This window comes from Nycticebus coucang, unplaced genomic scaffold (genome assembly GCF_027406575.1).
Source record: "Nycticebus coucang isolate mNycCou1 unplaced genomic scaffold, mNycCou1.pri scaffold_44, whole genome shotgun sequence".
Classification (NCBI taxonomy): Eukaryota; Metazoa; Chordata; class Mammalia; order Primates; family Lorisidae; genus Nycticebus; species Nycticebus coucang.
The window spans coordinates 1,746,134-1,766,995 of NW_026515578.1; the positions used below are offsets into that span (position 1 = coordinate 1,746,134).

The following is a 20,862-nucleotide window of genomic DNA, read 5'->3' on the forward strand; positions in this document are numbered from 1 at the left end:
ATATTCTGTTGAGTATAGTATAAGTTGGCACAACTTTTTGAGGACAATTAAAATTTAATACCTACATTGTCTTCATATCAACCATTCCATTTCTAGATATCTGTTCTACAGAAATATTTGCCCAAGTTTACAAAGAAGCAGCAATGCACCTAACAAGAAAACTGGACATAGGAGGGTGTCGCCTGTGGCTCAGTGAGTAGGGTGCCAGCCCCATATACCGAGGGCGACAGGTTCGAGCCTGGCCCCCACCAAACTGCAACAAAAAATAGCCGGGCGTTGTGGCGGGCGCCTATAGTCCCAGCTATTCAGGAGGCTGAGGCAAGAGAATTGCCTAAGCCCAGGAGTTGGAGGTTGCTGTGAGCTGTGATGTCAGGGCACTCTACCGAGGGTGACACAGTAAGACTCTGTCTCTAAAAAAAAAAAAAAAGAAAAGAAAACTGGACATAATCTAAACATCCATCCATAGGGGAATTATTAAATAATTCATGCCACATCCATAGTATGGAATCCATAATATGGAATGATGCAAGAGTTTAAATGAATAGGGTAACCCTCTAAGTGCTGTGAAAGAAAAATCTAACATGTATCATGAAGTGAAAGAATCAAGTTGTAAGATGTTACCATTTCTATAAAACAAAAAACATAAGGCCACACAAAAAAATTCTTTTGCTATATGTAAATATGTATGTAGGCAAATACTTGGGAAAAGGTCTGGAAGGATATACACCAAACTTAGGAGTAGTGGTTACCTCAGGGACCAGGCATCAGGGCACAAGGAGGGTTTCCATTATACCTGTTATTTTGTTTTTATATATTAAGAGTATGATGTGTATTACTTACATAATAAAAAATACATTTAAATTGACTCTTTCTAAGAGAGCCCACCAAATTTAATTTTTAAATAATCATAGAATTATAATCAACAGACATTGATTTGAGATGTGGAGGAAGAAATACCTTTCCTTAAAAGTGCTGACCTCAAAATTCTGGACCAAGAAGGATCTTACAACGCAACTAAGTTTTTGTACTCATATCTGGAGAGAATATACTCACAATTTCTCAGTCCAACGGTATGATTTCCATACATTCTCATCAATGTAAGAAATAGCATTTCCTTGGAAATTTCTGTGAAGAAACACAGGAGATATTCAAATACAGAAAATACTTACAGTTTTCTCATTTCCAGAGCTATGAGCTTCCTAGTTTGCACAATTAATCAAGAAATAATGTGGGGATTCCTGGAGATTCCAGGTGTCTCTGCAGCAGCTTCTGTCACCCTGTGACCTGCAGGTACTGGGACATCTCGGGAGCTGGGAAATGATGCACAGCCAGAAAGAAGAAGGCGGAACCGAGGATTCTGAGCAGCGTTTGTCTCTGGAGTTGGGCTCTGAGCTACGGCCTCCTCTTCAGCTGTTCCCTTCCCTGGGGATCCTAAGTGTCGCTGCAGCAGCCTCTGTCACTCTGATTCTGCAGAGAATTGACCTGCAGGACACCGGGACATCCCGGAAGCTGGGAAATGCCCAGAGCTGTCTGAGCAGCTGTCTGCCTGCAGCGCCCAGCATCCCTCCCTCGTGGTGACATTCAAAAGGTCCTCAGGGAAGAATCCAAAGGAGTGTTGACATTCAAGGACATGTCTGTTGAATTCTCTATGGAAGAGTGGGCCTACTTGGACCCTGCTCAGCAGCATTTGTATGGGGAAGTAATGTTAGAGACCTACAGAAACCTGTTCTTCCTGGGTCTTACTGTCTCTAAGCCAGAACTCATCACCTGTCTGGAGCAAAGCAAAGAACCCTGGAAGGCGAAGACACACCAGACACTAGTCAAGCACCCAGCTCTATATACTCATTATACTGAAGACCGTTTTCAAGAGTGGGGCACAAATATTTTATTTCCAGAGATGATCCTGACCAGATATCAAAGCTATGGCTCCGAGAATTTAAACTTAACAAAATATTGGGAAAGTGTGTATAAGTGTGATGAGCAGAAAGTAAGTTACAGTGGACTTCACCAGTGATTAACAGCTACCTATGGCAAAGTATTCCAATGTAGTAACTCTTTGAACACCTTCAGACAATTGTTAAATCTCAATGGACAAATAATGATATATACCTTAGAGAAAACTTTTAATTGTAAAAGCTATAGGAAAGCCTCTAACTTCTGGTCACATGTTACAGAACATAAGATCACTCACATTGGAAAAAACAGTCCAAATGCAAAGAAGGTAGCCAAGTTTTTCAGTCTTGCTCAAGATTTGATACTGGAGAGAAACTAGACACGTGTGAAAATTATGGCAAATGTCTTAGCCACAGTTCAAAATATCGTAACCATGAGAATTTTGATACTGGAGGAAAAACCTACAACTAGAAGGAATGTGACAAACTTACCAAGCAACACTCACACGTTTCTGAACAAGAAAAAGAATTGATTCTGCAGAGAAACCTTTCAAATGTGAAGAATGTGGCATAACCTTTAACCAGCACTCTCTCCTCTATAGACATCAAAGAATTCATTCTGGAGATAAACCCTACAAATGTCAGGAATGTGGCAAAGCCTTTAACAAGTACTCAAACCTTTCTGTACATCAAAGAATTCATTCTGAAGAGAAACCCTATGGATGTGAAGAATGTGGCAAAGCCTTTAAACACCACTCACACCTTTCTAGACATCAAAGAATTCACTCTGGAGAGAAACCCTACAAAGGTCAAGAATGTGGAAAATCCTTTAAGTACTACACAAGCTTTTCTAGACATCAAAGAATTCACTCTGGAGGGAAACCCTACAAATGTCAAGAGTGTGGCAAAGCCTTTAACTGTGACTCAAACCTTTCTGTACTTCAAAGAATTTACTTTGGACATAAAACTTACAAATTTAGAGAATGCACTAAAGCCTTTTTCCTTAGTTAAACTCATAGTGAACATAACAGAATTTCTTGTGGAGAGAAACTCCACAAATGTGAAGAAGGGGGCAAGGCATTTACACTGTACTCAACCCTTTCTGTTCATCAAAGTAGTCATTCTTGAAAGAAACTACAGTGGTCAAAATGTGGCATAGACTTTCATTGGTTTGTGAACATTACTAGACATTGAAGAATTTATTCTGGAGAAAAACCTTTTAAATATGGACAGTGTGGCAAACTCTAACTCAAATTCAATCCTCACTGTACATAGAGGAAATCACACAGAGAGAAACCCTCCATTTGAAGACGGCGGCAGTGCCTTGACCTGGTGTTGATAGCATGCTAAGCATAGAAGAATTCAAACTGGAGAGTAATCCTACAAATGTGAACAGTGTGGCAATGACCTTAACCAGAGCTCAAACCTTAACATACGAACATTCATATTGGAGAGAAATCTTCCAAATATCGATAATGTGGCAAAGGTTTTCAGTGGTCCTCAGTCTTATTAAACATCAGAGAAACCATAGGAGGGAAAATGGAAACGATGTGAAGATGTGGCAGAGCCTCATGCCAGTATGCACTGTTTTCTGTACACAATAGAATTCATGTGGAAGAGAAAGTCTAAAAAGAAAAAGAAAGAAAGAAAGAATGTGGGGCTATGGGCTCAAATTATAAGGCATCTCCTCAGAAGCTTAACTTCCTGTCTGTCCAATCTCTTGGAAGATAATATCAGTTATGAATGAATAAATGGATAAAATCACTTATGTGTCTAAATTATCATATATCAACTGTTGCTCTTCGCAGATGATATGATTGTATATCTGGAAAACACCAGGGATTCTACTACAAAACTCTTAGAAGTGATCAAGGAATACAGCAGTGTCTCAGGTTACAAAATCAATATTCATAAATCGGTAGCCTTTATATATACCTACAGTAGTCAAGCTGAAAAAACCGTTAAGGTCTATATTCCATTCACAGTACTGCCAAAGAAGATGAAATATTTGGGAGTTTATCTAACAAAGGATGTGAAAGATCTCTACAAAGAGAACTATGAAACTCTAAGAAAATAAATAGCTGAAAATGTTAACAAATGGAAAAACATACCATGCTCATGGCTGCGAAGAATCAACATTGTTAAAATGTCCATACTACCCAAAGCAAAATACAATTTTAATGCAATCCCTATTAAAGCTCCACTGTCATACTTTAAAGATCTTGAAAAAATAATACTTCATTTTATATGGGATGAGAAAAAACCTCGAATAGCCAAGCCATTACTCAGAAATAAAAACACAGCAGGAGGAATCACTCTACCAGACCTGAGACTTTACTATAAATCGATAGTGATCAAAACAGCATGGTACTGGCACAAAAGCAGAGAAGTAGATGTCTGGAACAGAATAGAGAACCAAGAGATGGATCCAGCTTCTTACCGTTATTTGATCTTTGACAAGCCAATTAAAAATATTCAGTGGGGAAAAGATTCCCTATTTAACAAATGGTGCTGGGTGAACTGGCTGGCAACCTGTAGAAGACTAAAACTGGACCCACACCTTTCACCATTAACTAAGATAGACTCTCACTGGATTAAAGATTTAAACTTAAGACATGAAACTATAAAAATACTAGAAGAGAGTGCAGGGAAAACCCATGAAGAAATAAAAAATAATAAATTATCATATATCATATATATACATGCACACATATACATATACACATATATACACACATGTACTTCCATGACTTTTTTAAAAAAAGTGTAAATATATCCATGAATGACATGTTTGAAAGCAAACTGTTAAATGCCTTACGATCAGTTTCAGCTCTGTGGATAACTTTAAATCTTTACCTTTAACACTGTTCCCTATTCCTCAGCAACAATTTTTTTTTTTTTTGAGGCAGTATCTCACTATGTTGGGTAGAGTGCTGTGGCATCACAGCTCACAGCAACCTCAAACTCTTGGGTTTAAGCAATTCTCTTGCCTTAGTCTCCCGTGTAGCTGTGGCTACAGGCACCCATAACAACGCCTGGCTATTTTTTGGTTGCAGTTATCGTTGTTTAGCTGGCCCGGTTAGGAATCGAACCTGCCAGCCCGGATGTATGTGACCAGGGCCCTACTCACTGAGCTACAGGCGCCGCCCCTCAGCAATAATTTTACCTATTTACTTTATAGGTGTATTTTTCCCAGTTGGGGGCAGGGGTAGAAATAAGACAGTCATCTGCCTAATGCACATTTCCATTTAACCAGAAGCTTTCTGGTTGTTTAATGCTCAGAAATTTAAAAAAATGCCCAAACTGATCTTCTCTCCCTCAAATTGGCTCTGACTGCTGCACTTGTTATATACCACCATCATTATCTTTTTTTTTATTATTAAATCATAGCTGTGTACATTAATGCGATTATGGGGCACCATACACTGGTTTTATAGACCGTTTGACACATTTTCATCACATTGGTCAACATAGCCTTCCTGGCATTTTCTTAGTTATTGTGCTAAGACATTTACATTCTACATTTACTAAATTTCACATATACCCTTGTAAGATGCACCGCAGGTGTAATCCCACCAATCACCCTCCCTCTGCCCAACTCCCCCCTCCCTTCCCTCCCTTTCCCCCTTCCCTCTATTCTTGGGTTATAGCTTTCATGTGAAAGCCATAAATTAGTTTCATAGTAGGGCTGAGTACATTGGATACTTTTTCTTCCATTCTTGAGATACTTTACTAAGAAGAACATTTTCCAGCTCCATCCATGTAAACATGAAAGAGGTAAAGTCTCCATCTTTCTTTAAGGCTGCATAGTATTCCACCCCCATCATTATCTTCATCATGCAGGACAGAAACCATGGAGTCACATTTGATTTCTCCCTTCCCTATACACATCCTCTCCCAACTCATTAGTTGGTCACTAAATCCTGTCCTTCCTTTGTAGTATCCCCAGGACTTTATTCCCACTTCTATCACAAGCACTCAGCTTTAGTCCTTTCTCACTTTACTTCTAAATTTTGCTAGACAAGTTTTCCATTTGGTCTCCCTGAGTTACGCTTCCCCCTCTAGAGCATGCTATGTATGGATTCTAAAATAATCCTTTTGTCTTTTATTTTTTTTTGTAGAGACAGAGTCTCACTTTGTGGCCCTCAGTAGAGTGCCGTGGCCTCACGCAGCTCTCAGCAACCTCCAACTCCTGGGCTTAAGTGATTCTCTTGCCTCAGCCTCCCATGTAGCTGGGACTACAGGCGCCCGCCACAATGCCCGGCTATTTTTTGGTTGCAGTTTGGCCGGGGCCGGGCTTGAACCCGCCACCCTCAGTATATGGGGCTGGCGCCCTACCGACTGAGCCACAGGCGCTTAATCATTTCTTTCTCTTGCTTAAAAACTTTCCATGGCTCTCCATACCTCATTGCATATAACTTTCAAACTCCCATATCTGATGTTCAAGGTTTTTCATAATCACGTTTTCCATTGCTTCCTAACCCAATTCTTGGAAGCAAGACTGGTCTTCTAAATCCCCATCCTTCCTGCAGCCATGCCGTTGCCTAGGCTTTCCTCCCAATGTTTCTCTTTAACAGATTATAGATGCTTTTAAAGCCCCAGGCAAAGTTTCAGCTTATCCAGGGAGCTTTCCCTGACCTCCACACCTCAATGATTATAGATTCTGGTGAATTACAGCATCTATGGTCTCTATATCTCTTTAGTACTTAATTAAAAACCACCTCCCTTTTGATGCCTATTTCTTTTCTTCCTACCTATCATTTTCATATTCTAGAGATAATGTCATACTCTGCCCTGAGTTGGGCACAAAATGGGCACTACATACAGGAAACCAGGTACAAAGATGAGGCCTGGACATAATTAAAGGACTGAATAATGATAATAATAGTTAACAGTCATATATATGCTAGGCACTGATATACATGTAAGTATTACATGTACCCCCACCCCTAAATCTCACAACGATCCTATGAAATGGTAAGTATCACAATCCCCATTTTAAAGATGAGGAAATTGAGCCACAGAGTGGAATGACTTGCCCAAGGTCACAAAACTAATAAATGACAGACCTGGGTTGTTGTTTTTTTTGGCCGGGGCTGGCTTTGAACTTGCCACCCTTGGTATATGAGGCTGGCACCCTACTCCTTGAGCCACAGGTGCCACCCAGAGGAATATGCTTCTGTGAAGAGAGTGAAGCAAACTCAGAAGAGTAGAGGGTAAGCAATGATATGATGGGACTAAAGAGAAATGGATAAAGAAAAAAAGAGTCGTCACAGGTAAAAGTTTGGAGAAGGGGCACAATAGTACAAAGGAGAATGAGGATAAGGAAAATCTGACAAGTAAAAGGTAAAAGCAGAAAGTCAACCAATGAAGAAAGCCCACAAGTGTCTCAAGGAAAAGGCTGCCATGTGAGGCAGGATGCAGAGAACGAATGAGGATAAGTGACTTACAAGACGGTGAAGGTACCATTATAGGCTTCAGGCTCCTGCACAGGCACTCGGCGGAGTCTCTTCTCTGGGCTGAGACCAACACACGACAGTGTCTCATCTCTGCAGGTACAGAGCTCACATATGCTTGTGTTCATGTCGGTGTTGATATTGGCAATCTCTTGTTCCATATTGTAATTTGGCAACGAATTTTGAGTTACGGTAATGTCCGAGTCGGATATTTGAATTGTAACTTCAGTCGGGATTGGAGGCTGAGTCTGAATCTGGTCTGGATGGGGAGCTGCCATCGTTTCCAGAGCCACAGGATGTTCAACCTCTGATGTAGTTGCTGAAGTTACAACAAATTCCAGGCTCAAAGGTAAAACTGTGATCGTGACACCAGGGGATGTTGTATGCTGGGCTTGATCCTGACCCGGTGTTGGAACTGTTATTTCATAATAGGCTGGAGCTACTACATCCCTTGGTACCTCTAGAGGTTGAGTTGGAGTCGCTTGCATGGTTGGAGAAGGTTTAACCTCTCTAGTTTGTTCCGAAGTCATGGTAAGTTCCTGGTCCAAAAGCTTAACTGTGACCTCAGCTGGGTTTGTCTGCTGAGTCTCCATCTGGTCTAGATGTGGAAGTGTCACATCAAGATGCTGAAGTGTCACCTCAGGATGCGGAACTGTGACTTCAGGATGTGGAAGTGTCGCCGCAATCTCAAGATGTGGAAGTGTCACCTCAGGATGCGACAGTGTCACCTCAGGATGCGGAAGTGTCACCTCAGGATGCGGAAGTGTCCCCTCAGGATGTGGAAGTGTCACCTCAGGATGTGGAAGTGTCACCTCAGGATGCTCTGAAGAAGAATCTGTGCTTGTTAGGACTGTAGAAGGTTCAGCCTCTGTAGTGGACACTGGAGTTATGGAAAGCCCCGTAACTATGGGCGATGTTGAATGCTGAGCTTCATCCTGACCTGGTGTTGAAAGTGTCACCTCTTGATATACTGGGGGTCGAATTACAACTTCCTTAGGTGGCTCTGGAGGCTGAGTTGGGGTCTCTGGCATGTTTGGAGGTTTAACCTCCATGGTGTGTTCTGGAGTTACAGTGGATTCCTGGTCCAAAGGTTTAGTTGTGACCTCGGTCAGGTTTGGCTGCCAAGTCTGAATTTGGTCTGGATGTGGAGGCGTCACCTCAGGAAGCTTTAAAGAAGGAGCAGTACTTATCTGAGCTGTAGAAGGTTCAACCTCTGTAGTGGACACTGGTGTTATGAGAAGCCTCAGTTCCAAATTTTTACCTGAGGCACTGGGAGATGTTGAATGTTGAGCTTGATCCTGACCTTGGTTTGGAGGTGTCACCTCTTGATATACTGGTAGTTGTACTACAAGTTCCTTAGGTGGCTCTGGAGGCTGAGTTGGGGTCGTCTGCACAGATGGAGAAGGTTCAACCTCTGTATTGGACCCTGGAGGTGAGGTTGGTTCCACAACATAAGATGGAACTGGACCTTCAGTCACTTTTGTATTCTGAACCTGAACCTGGTTGGGAAGTGGAAAGGTCACCTCAGGGAACTTAGGAGGAGGTGGAGTCTCCGTCAGGGTTATGGGATGTTCGACTTCCACAGTGGGTTCTGTAGTTATGGAAAATATTGGGCCTAAAGTCGGAAGTGTGATAATGGGTAATGCTGGAGGCTGAGCTTGATCCTGACTTTGTGTTGGAAGTGTCACCTCTATGTGTACTGGGGGTTGAGCTACAACTTCCTTAGGTGGCTCTGGAGGTTGAGATGTGGTTTCCTGCATGATTGGAGAAAGTTCAATGTCCGTAGTGGGTTCTGGAGTTATGGAAAGCTCCAGGTCCACAGGCTGAAGTGGATTTGGATTTTCAGCCTGAACCTGATTGGGATGTGCAAGTGTCACCTCAGGGAGCCTTGGAGGAACTGTAGTCATTGGAGCTGTAGAATATTCAGCCTCCACAGTGGGTTCTGGAGTTACAGTAATTCCCAGGTCCAAAGATTGAAATGTTTCACTGGGTGATGTTGGATACTGAGCTTGATCCTGACCTTGTGTTGGAACTGTTACCTCCTGATATATTACAGTTTGAGCTACAATTTCCTTAGGTTGCTCTGGAGGTTGAGATGGGGTCTCTTGAATGAATGAAGAATGTTCAACCTCTGTAATGGGTTCTGGAGTTACAGTAAGACCCAGGTCCACAGACTGAAGTGGGACACTGGGCAATGCTGGATAGTGAGCTTGGTCCTGACCTGATGTTGGAACTGTCACCTCCTGATACATTACAGTTTGAGCTACAACAACTTCCTTTGGTGGCTCTGCAGGTTGAGGTGGAGTCTCTTGCATGAATGACGAATGCTCAACCTCTGTAGTAGGTTCTGGAGTTACAGTAAGTCCCAGGTCCCCAGACTGAAGTGGGACACTGGGCAATGCTAGATAGTGAGCTTGATCCTGACCTGGTGTCATAACTGTCACCTCCTGATATATTTGGGGTTGACCTACAATAACTTCCTTCGGTGGCTCTGGAGGTTGCGGTGGGGTCTCCTGTATGAATGAAGAATGTTCAACCTCTGTAGTAGGTTCTGGAGTTACAGTAAGCCCCATGTCCGCAGACTGAAGTGGGACAGTGGGCAATGCTGGATAGTGAGCTTGATCCTGACCTGGTGTTATGACTGTCACCTCCTGATATAGTTGGGGTTGAGCCACAACTTCCTTAGGTAGCTCTGGAGGTTGAGGTGGCGTCTCCTGCATGAATGAAGAATGTTCAACCCCTGTGGTGACTTCTGGAGTTATGGTAATCCCAAGGTCCAAAGGTTGAAGTGTGACCCTGGGCAATGCTGGATAGCGAGCTTGATCTAGACCTGGTGTTGGAACCATCATCTCATAATTCATTGGAGGTTGAGCCATAACCTCCTTAGGGAGCTCTAGAGGCTGAGCTGGAGACTCCTGCTCTGTTGGAAAAGGTCTGACCTCTTCAGTGGACTTCGGAGGATGACCTAAGGCTTCCTGATAGCTCCCAGATGGTCCAACTTCCTTAAGGGGCTCTGGTGCCTCAGCTGGGGCCTCCTGTTGGACTGAAGAAAGTTCTAGCTCCTTAGGGGGATCTGGAGTCTGAGCCACAGCCTCTTGCTGGACTAGAGAAGATGCAAACACTTCAGGGGGATCTGGAGGTAGGGAAAGGGGATCAGACTGGGTTGGCAAAAATTCACCCTGTTCAGTGGGAACTGCAGGCAGAGTGGCATCTTCCCACTGCGTTGAGGAAGATTCGCCTTTAGAAGTGGGCTCTGTAGATACAGTAACCTCCAAATCCACATGTTTAACTGTGGTGGCAGGCAATGTTGAAAGACTTCTGAAAATTGTAGACAGATCTAGAGGTGAAAATACCTCATCTGACAATGAATGTTCAGCCATTGTAGAGAATCCTGGAGGCTTAGGTGTGTGGAACAGTGAAGGTTCAACACTCGCAGTGGGTTGTTGAGAAATTGGTGATATTCCTTGCTGGCCTGAAGATGGTTCCTCAGGAAGCTCCTCAGGCTGAATTGGGACTCCTTGATGGATTGGAGAATGTTCATCCTTTCCAGGGACATTTGGCTGCTGTTGGCCTTTCAAAGGTTCAAACTGCTGAGGGGGCACTGGAGCCTCCAGTTGGGATGAAACGTCAACCTCATTAGTGACTTCTGGAGTCGGGGTAACCACATGATCTGAAGGTTCAACCTCTTCAGAAGGTTCTAGAGACAGACGTGGGGCCTCTTGCTGGGTTACAGAAGGTTCCATATCACTGATTGGCACTGAGAGCTGATCTGTAGCCTCTGCAGTAGGCTCTGCTGATATGGTGACCTGCACATCTGCAGGCCTAACAATGTCATTGGGCAAGTTTGAATGTTGAGTTTGATGGTGCTCTGGAGGTGAAACTGTTACTTCATGATGTTCTGGAGATAGGGTTGATTGCTCCTGCTGGGTTAGAGAAGCTTCTACCTCCTTGGGATACTCTGGAGGTGAAGCCTCTGGCTGGGTTTGAGAAGATTCAGCCACACTGGTATGCTCTGAAGTTATGGTAACCTCCACATCTGGAGGTTTAATGGTCACCTCATGATTTGGTGAAGTTTGAGTTATACTTTCCATAGGGGGTTCTGGAGTTTGAGCTGTTGCCACCTGCTGGATTTGAGAAGGTTCGAGCTCCCCAGGAGACACAAAAGGCTGAGGTGGCTGCTCCTGCTCGCTGAGGGAAGGTGCAGCCTCCCCAGGAAAGCCTGGAGACTCGGCTGAGGTCTCTTCCTGGGTGGCAGAAGGTTTCACCTCCTCAGGATGCTCTGGAGGCTGAGTTGGGGTCTCCTGCTGGGTTGAAGAAGATTCAGCCTCTTTGGTAGGCTCTGAAGTTATGGTAACCTCCACATCTGAAGGTTTACCTATAACATTGGGGAAGTAATAATGATGAGGTTGATTCTCACCTGGAGTTTGAACTGTCACCTCATGATTAGGTGGAGTTTGAGCTATATTCTCCATGGTGGTCTCTGGAGCTTGAGTTGTGGCCTCCTGCTGGGCTGTAGAAGATTCAGCCACACTGGTAGGCTCTGAAGTTATGGTAACCTCCACATCTGGAGGTTTACCACTCACCTCGTGATTAGGTGGAGTTTGATCTATATTCTCCATAGGGGACTCTGTAGCTTGAGCTGTGACCTCCTGCTGGATTTGAGAAGGTTCAATCTCTCCAGGAGACACAAAAGGCTGAAGTGGCTGCTCCTGCTCACTGGTGGGAGGTCCAGGCCCCACAGAGAAGCCTGGAGACTCAGCTGGGGTCCCCTCCTGGGTGGCAGAAGGTTTTACCTCAGGATGCTCTGGAGGCTGAGTTGGGGTCTCCTGCTGGGTTAAAGAAGATTCAGCCTCTTTGGTAGGCTCTGAAGTTATGGTAACCTCCACATCTGGAGGTTTAACTGTAACATTGGGCAAGTAATAAAGATGAGGTTGATCCTCACCTGGAGGTTGAACTGTCACCTCATGATTAGGTGGAGTTTGAGCTATATTCTCCATGGGGGACTCTGGAGCTTGAGCTGTGACCTCCTGCTGGATTTGAGAAGGTTCAGTCTCCCCAGGAGACACAAAAGGCTGAGGTGGCTGCTCCTGCTCACTGGGGGAAGGCTCAGCCTCCCCAGGAAAGCTTGGGGACTCAGTTGGGGTCTCCTCCTGGATGGCAGGTGGTTTCTCCTCCTCAGGATGCTCTGGAGGCTGAGTTGGGGTCTCCTGCTGGGCTGAAGAAGATTCAGCCTCCGTCACAGGCTCTGAAGTTATGGTAACCTCCACATCCGGAGGTTTACCTGTCACCTCATGATTAGGTAGAGTTTGAGTTATACTCTCCATAGGGGAATCTGGAGTTTGAACTGTGGCCTCCTGCTGTATTTGAGAAGGTTCAATCTCCCCCGAAGACACAAAAGGCTGAGGTGGCTGCTCTTCCTCACTGGGGGAAGGTCCAGCCTCTGCAGGAAAGCCTGGAGACTCAGTTGGCTTCTCCTCCTGGGTGGCAAAAGGTTTCACCTCCTCAGGATGCTCTGGAGGCTGAGTTGGGGTCTCCTCCTGGGTGGCAGAAGGTTTCGCCTCCTCAGGATGTTCTAGAGGCCGAGTTGGGGTCTCCTCCTGGGTGGCAGAAGGTTTCACCTCCTCAGGATGCTCTGGAGGCTGAGTTGGGTTCTCCTCCTGGGTGGCAGAAGGTTTCACCTCCTCAGGATGCTCTGGAGGCTGAGTTGGGTTCTCCTGGGTGGCAGAAGGTTTCGCCTCCTCAGGATGCTCTGGAGGCTGAGTTGGGATCTCCTGCTGGGTTAAAGAAGATTCAGCCTCTTTGGTAGGCTCTGAAGTTATGGTAACCTCCACATCTGGAGGTTTAACTGTAACATTGGGCAAGTAATCAAAATGAGGTTGATCCTCACCTGGAGGTTGAACTGTCACCTCATGATTAGGTGGAATTTGAGCTATATTCTCCATGGGGGACTCTGAAGCTTGAGCTGTGACCTCCTGCTGGATTTGAGAAGGTTCAGCCTCCCCAGGAGACACAAAAGGCTGAGGTGGCTGCTCCTGCTCACTAACGGAAGGCTCAGCCTCCAGAGGAAGGCCTGGAGGCTGAGCTGGGGTTCCCTGCTGTGTCGCAGAAGGTTCAACCTCCTCAGGGTGCTCTAGATTTTGAGCTGGGCCTTCTTGTTGGGTTGGGGACAGTCCAACCTCCTCAAAAGGTGAGACCTCTTGTTGGGTTGAGGAAAGTTCCACCTCTTCAGGGCGCTCTGGAGGCTGAGCTGGGGCCTGCTGCTGGCTTAAAGTAGGTTCAATGTTGTTACTTGGCTCTGAAGTTAGTGTAAGCTCCAGATCTACAGGTTTAACTGTGACTTTGGGCAAGACTGAATGATAAATTTCAGCCCGAGTTGGAGATGGAACATTTACCTCATGATGTATCACTGGCTGAGACACATGCTCTTCAGTATTAGTTGCCTGCTGAGCTGAGGCCTCCTGCTCTGTTAAAGAAGGTTCTACCTGCTCAAAAGGCTGTGGGGCCTGCTGCTCAGTTAAAGGTTCTACTTCCTCAGGGTACTCTTCTAGGGTTTCTTGATGGAGTAAAGAGGATGGGATCTTCTCAGGGGTCTCTGGATTTCGACTTTCATCTTTTACATTGAACTGAGAAAGTTCACCTTGTGCAGGGGTGTCTTGAGCCACCTCTGGGTTTCTCGCAAATCCCAGAGGTATGCTGCCAGGGTAAAGTAAATCCATACTTTGATCTGTATAATCGTCATTCTGCAGAATTTGTTTGTAAGACTGAGATTTTGATTCAAATTGGTCTAGAGCTCCAACAACAACTTTAGTGAGCTGTGGATGTTGAGCTAGATCTTCCTTTAGGTTCTTTGGTGAAACAATGAATGTTGTTGGTTTTGAACTGTGACTATCTAGAGGTGGAACAAGTATTTTAAATGCCTGGTGACCTGTAACCTCATCTGGACTTACAGTTTGAATCTTCCTTATGAGTTGAGGACGCAGGACTTGATTCTGATCCCAGCTGGGCATTGGAACCACCTCTGGAAGCCTTCGTCGTCTCCTTAGCTTATTCCTCAGAAGCCGACGACGTAGAATAGTAAGCCTATCTGGCCCTTGAAGTAGCTCTTGAGCTGAATCCCTGTCCAGGAATGGAGCCAAATTCTCAGGCAACTCCTGAGGTGAAGCCAACAAGTGGGAAGGAGCAGAAGACCCCAGGTAATCAAAGTCCCCAGGATCTGCTGGGGGTGTAGGCACATGAGGGGATTCGGGTGAGAGATCGGAAGAGAGGGAAGACCAGGGCTCTTTCGGCCCTGGAGATTCAGAGGTAGGCTGGACCGTGTCCCGGGGCCACCTCCAAACAGGAGCTGCCTGTATCAGCAGCCACAACAATTGCACCGTGAGAAGGACCCGTGGGGTCCACAGTCGCAGTAGGGACATAATGTCCAGAGGCTCCGGCGCCAATGAGAGCCGGAACTCTTATGGCAGCTCCGCAGCGCGAGCACCCACGGCAACTGCGTGCCCCGCCCCCACCCTTTATCTACGACAACCTTTGTTTACGCAGCAACATTTATTAAGCTCGGGCTGGCTCCATGCCACCAGGGTGAGCTTTTGCCCACAGTCCCTGAGCCCAAACCCCTCCCCACAGAGATACAACTGTCTCACACCAGAACATCCCTCCCGCCCTTAGCAGAGCAAGATTTCGGCCACAGACTAGGGTAGCCCCAGGACTCCAGCAGCCCATTATGGTAGGGGCGCCGGAGCTTCCCAAGGACGTCACAGGGCCTTGCCTCTTGGCACATTCAGAAGTGCTAGCTCGGTTCTGGCAGCCTGAACTCGTCTTCCTCCAATCTGAAATCCCAGAGATATTCTTCTTCCCCCCCGCAGTACTGCTTCCAAGAAACACAATTGACCTGCAAAACGATCACCAGTTGGACACCAGGGCCGGGAGGCTGCTGTGGGGTGCGCGGACATGGCTGCGGCAGCTGCGGCGGCGGCGGGCTGCGCTCTGGCTTGAGAGCCCAGCGCCCAGCGCCCTCCCGCAGGGCTGCCGGCCTGTCTGCACTGTCCTCAGATGCACTGGCCAGGCACCTCTTCGCTTCGCGGACACCTGGGGCTTCCGCCTGTCCAGCCTTCCTAGGCCCAACTGCTGGGGAGTCCGGCGTCAGGGGGCGCCACAGAGCCGGGGGAACGGCGAGGCGCTGGCGGGAGCCTCCTGGTGGTGCTCCCCCTACCTCCCACCTCCCTGCACCAGCCCCGAGGCTGGGGCTTTGGAGCAGGCAGCCCGGGAAAACATTAACTTTTGGACCACGTGCAGAATAGCATCATCTACATGGACATTCCTTCCTCCTACGATCTCAGAAAACCTTTGATAACAAATTGAGAAAATGCAGATGATCTTTCCAACAGATGAAATTGCCAATACTCAAGCTTTTAGAAAAGGAAAGAGGAAAAGGACAGAGACAATGAACTCAGAAAATGCAAATAATGACCTGGATAAAGGACAGAGAGACCCATATTCGGGAAATGCCTTTCTGCCCGGTGAGATCTCCAGTGAGGATGAAGAGCCCTTAGCAGAACTGTCTAAGGAGGAATTGTGCACCAAAATAAAAAGCCTGAAAGAAAAACTAACCAACACGAAAAGAAAACAGCGGACTTGGACAGTCTTTGGTCATGCTTCAAGTGTTACCACAGGCAGTCACCCAGTTTGAAGAGCTGGTTGGTATGGCAGAAGCCCTGCTTAAAGGTGGAGGAACCACGTCTACGTCTGCGTCCACCCTCTGGAGAGCAACAAACAACTCCTCCCCAGATTCATTTACTTCAACATGCAGTAACTCTAATGCTAATTGCAGTTCACCAGTTTCCTTGAAGGCTGAGGAAGAGCATCAGGCTGATAAGAAGCAGTTCAAAATTGAGAAATGGCAGATTGCCCGTTCTAATAAGAGCAAACCTCAGAAGTCTATTAATGACTTAATGCAAGTGCTATACACAAATGAATATATGGCCACACACAGCCTGACGGGAGCAAAATCCTGTACTTCAAGGGACAAAGCCGGAAAACCAGCTATGAATCAGAATGAAGTTCAAGAAATCATAGGAGTAACAAAACAATTATTTACCAATACAGATGATGTTTCAATTAGGAGAATGATAGGGCAAAAGCTAAACAACTGTACCAAGAAGCCAAATTTAAGCAAAAATCCTAACTCTCAGGATATTAACTAGATTATTTTGGTATTACAGGTATCTGTAACAAAGCTCCTTCAGTTCTAAATCTAGCATTGGATTTTGTGGAGAATCTGCAACCTTCCTGGCAGTGAGCAGAGACAGACATCTGCAATGACAAGCTGTAAGACATCGTATCATCACTGGGCTCCCTGAGGGACCAACAAGCTCGCTGAAGAAGCTGCATGTAGGTAGAATCCCTCCTAAATACCAGTGATGCATCAGACCAGAGAATTTCTCCCAATCAAATAAGCATGCAATATCATTTTTTGGAAATATGCATTTCCTGATCCCCCCATACTACTCTGTACAGCTAACTTAACTGGATGGTCAGAATTCTTATCATAGCAACAAAAATTTCAATCTTTAAGATTATTCATTGTCCCAACTGATCATTATACATTTATTATTATCAATGACTCCTCTTTAGAGTTTTTGAATCTTAGTGTAAGTACATGTTTGGAAAAGTAAACAGTGAAATAATCGATGTTCACAAATATGACAGCAACAAATTCAGATAATAATGAAAATCTGATAATCATGACTAACAAGTAATAAGATTTTAGCAATAAAATTATAGAATTATTCCATTATCTAAAAATGTATAAAATAGGAATATGAAAAAAATCTTGCAGGTGTCAAGATTTTTTTATTTTAATATGACACTAACATACACACACACACACAAATCCAGGTTTGGGGGATTGTTAAAACAATGCATTGATTTTCAGAATTTTCTTTTTGTTTGTTTACCAGACATGTTTTAACTTTTTATTGCCCAAAGTATATTAACTACATATGTGTAATATAAAACATCAATATCGCCTAAGACATCCTATAGAAGATATAACGTCATATCTATTTGGTTGACTATGTTGCTAAACTGCTTAGTTTTAGCTGATTTATTTTAATCACAGCAGAAGAAAAATGAGTTGAAACAATCATATGGGTTGAATAATCACACACACAAATCATTTTGTAAATCAATAGAAGATTAAACACCCAAAGCCTTCCTGCAGGTCAGGTTGTCATACATGATAACTCTACAATGAGAAGCCATGCTTCTTCACTGCACAAGGTCATGTTTAAACTTGGAAAAGAGAATGCTACAATAGTTACAAAGTTCAATATCCCAGATCCAGGGCACATTCCATAAATGTTGCTTGATAACAATGTAGTTGTATAAATTAAATGTTCTTAAAGAAATAACTTACGTAACATTTGCTACTTTTACTTAACCGTAAATAAATCCCACTGAAAAGATAAAAAAACATGAGCACCAGTTAGGGCGGCAGGCAGAATACACATTTGTTCCATTGGTTAGTTACTCCAAAATGTTGCCATTTCTGCTCAACTTTCAGTATCCTTTCTTCCATGTTTGACAATTAATTCACCACTCTATCATGTAGGGGCTGCCATGGAATCAGAGATGACTCTGAAATTTCTGTAGGAAGGGTTTTAAGAGTTGAGCAATTCAACTTAGCAGAGAAGGTATTGCTGCAAGTGAATAGCCCTTTAGGTCAGCAATGGGCAAACACAGTCAATAATCTAGAAGTAACTAGGCCGCTTTTCAGAGGTCTATCCTGTACGCACACATGGAGAAAGACACAGTGTGTTAAAGTCAGCATGTTAAATAATTATCTTCAGATACTACTATAACAGAACCCAAGTGACTTATTTCACAACTCTTCAGCATGTATCACTCTTAGGAAAATGTGGAACTCTGAGAGTATTTCTGGTGCTTTTACTAAAGTCCTGGCTCTTGGCTCTGACCCCTTATTTGAAGTTTGGAGAGCAGAAGTGAGGACTGTTAGAATCCTAATATGGTTGCGGATACAGGAGAGAGGTTTGTCTCTCTCACTTGGAGATAAAATAGTGGTTCGTCTTTTTCCCAGAATCTAGCATATGACTTGGTACACAGTAATGGTTTTAAAGTTGGAGGTGATTCCAAGATTTACCTCATTTAGAGATGACCTGTTGTTAGAATCAGATTTCTGAAATTGGTGCTGACTTTCTTCCTTCCTCTCACATTTCACAGGAAATGAGTATTCTTTTTTTTTTTTTTTTGAGTCAGAGTCTTACTATGTGGCCCTCAGTAGAGTGCCATATGGCATCACAGCAACCTCAAACTCTTGGGTTTAAGCGATTCTCTTGCCTCAGTCTCCCGAGTAGCTGGGAAGAAACTAGTATTCTTAAAGTTTGACATTTTCTTTACTGGTTTTATTTAAATAGAATTATAATAATTTACCCTAAATAGAATAAAACTTCAAATACTTTTTCAGACTTCAACCACTTTCTCTTTCACTCCCTTCTTCAAAACAAAACACTTTGCAACTCTGGAGCAAGTTAAATAATCAAAAATCTAGCCCCAAATTAAGTTCCCCTGACACAAAACACATTTTTGGTTCCTTAAAAAAAAATCTCATACATAGTAAATAATGATAACTTTAGAAATTACTTTAGCAACTTAATCCCTAATTAAGGGATTTCACATACAGTTATGCATTGCTTGCCATGTGAGGAGGAGCTTGAAACTGCATCATTAAAAAAAATGCAATTATGGGGAAAGGGCCAAGGAAGGGGAAGGGAGGGCGGAGGTTTTGGTGGAAGGAGAGTAATGGGTGGGACCACATCTAGGTGCATCTTAGAATGGGTACAGGTGAAACTTACTAAATGCAGAATACAAATGCCTATATACAGTAACTAAGAAAATGCCATGAAGGCTAGAACAGTTTGATGAGAATATTTCAGATTGTATATGAAAGCAGCACATTATACCCCTTGATTGCACTAATGTACACAGCTATGATTTAACAATAAAAAATAAATAAATTAAAAAAATGCATTAGGCAATTTAGTTGTTGTGGTATAGGTGGTATACGTGTATCCTGTTATATACCCAGGCTATATGATATGGCCTATTGCTCCTAGGTAACCAATCTGTACAGTATGTTATGGTACTAAATATGGCAGGCAACTATAACACAGTGGTGAAGTATTTGTGTATCTAAATATAGAAAAGATACAGTAAAAATATAGTAGAAAAGATTTTTAAAAGGTACACCTGTATAGCCTTGTTATATTTTTATGAGATTACCATGACATATGTAGTTTATTGTTGACATAAGCTTGTTAGGTGGCACATGACTGTAATTGATTTACAGAAAGGATCTTCAGCAAAATATTCCATCTAAGATAAGTAGATGTTGAACTCTAGGTAATAAGCTACATTAGAAAGGCATAATAGTTTTTAAAAGCTATAGCATAATCACACTTAGGTCAATAATTACTTTCTGCTCAAATTCCTGGGATCCTGTTTTAGGGGAGTTAAAAAGTCTTCTCTTCAAGTAGCCTAGAATCCCTAACCCCAGGTGGGAGAGACTAACTGAGACCTGCTCGTCACACTTGGGGGGGGTGGGGGACGGGGATATCGAGCATCAGCAAAGAAGGCCCAGATCGGGGCGGCACCTGTGGCTCAGTGAGTAGGGCGCCAGCCCCATATGCCGAGGGTGGCGGGTTCAGGCCCAGCGCGGGCCAAACTGCAACAAAAAAAGAGCCGGGCGTTGTGGCGGGCGCCTGTAGTCCCAGCTGCTTGGGAGGCTGAGGCAAGAGAATGGCTTAAGCCCAAGAGTTAGAGGTTGCTGTGAGCCGTGTGACGCCACAGCAATCTACCCGAGGGCAGTACAGTGAGACTCTGACTCTAAAAAAAAAAAAAAAAGAAGGCCCAGATCTGTCAGCAAACTGTGAGTTACCTGGGATATACCCTTAAGGATGGACAGAGATGGCTCACTGAGGCCAGGGAGCAGACTGTACTTAAGATCCCAACCCCAACAAACCCCAGGCAAGTGCGAGACTTTTTGGGGTCTGCAGGGTTCTGTTGACTTTGGGTACCAGGCTTTGCTGAAATTGTAAAACCCCTCTATGAAGCCATGAGGGAGGGACACCCCTTCAAATGGACAACAGAAAGAGAACTTAAGACTGCTCTGCTCTCTTCCCCCACTTTGGGACTCCCTGATATTACAAAACCATTTCATCTCTATGTAGATGAACATAAAGGGATAGCCCTGTCTCCTGGGATGTGTCCCTATCTCCCGGAGTGTGTCAGAACCCTCCCCACCCCACCCCCCACCCTTCTGGCCATTGAGATTGGCGGAACCCTATCAGCTTTAAATTCTAGTATAGGCATAGAGATAACCAATCCAAAGGCCACGCTTTGCTTCCCACGCCCCTCACCCCATATCCACTGCATAAAAACCCCCACCCACGACGAGTACACGGCTCTAGGCTCTAGGTCTCACCAGCTGCATCTGGGGG

General features: G+C 44.3%; 1 protein-coding gene and 1 pseudogene across 4 annotated transcripts in view; one reads left to right on the forward strand and one right to left on the reverse strand.

Moving 5' to 3' along the window:
• Nucleotides 1-20,862, reverse strand: part of LOC128579317 (leucine-rich repeat-containing protein 37A2-like) — a 63,767-nt gene that overhangs the window by 32,967 nt on the left and 9,938 nt on the right. For all 4 annotated transcript variants that reach the window (XM_053581461.1, XM_053581463.1, XM_053581462.1 and 1 more), the window contains exon 3: nucleotides 1,054-1,125. In XM_053581461.1, coding sequence (XP_053437436.1) covers nucleotides 1,054-1,125 — 72 coding nt within the window. The remainder of the gene's footprint in view (nucleotides 1-1,053; nucleotides 1,126-20,862) is intronic.
• Nucleotides 15,668-16,548, forward strand: LOC128579296 (BEN domain-containing protein 6-like; annotated as a pseudogene).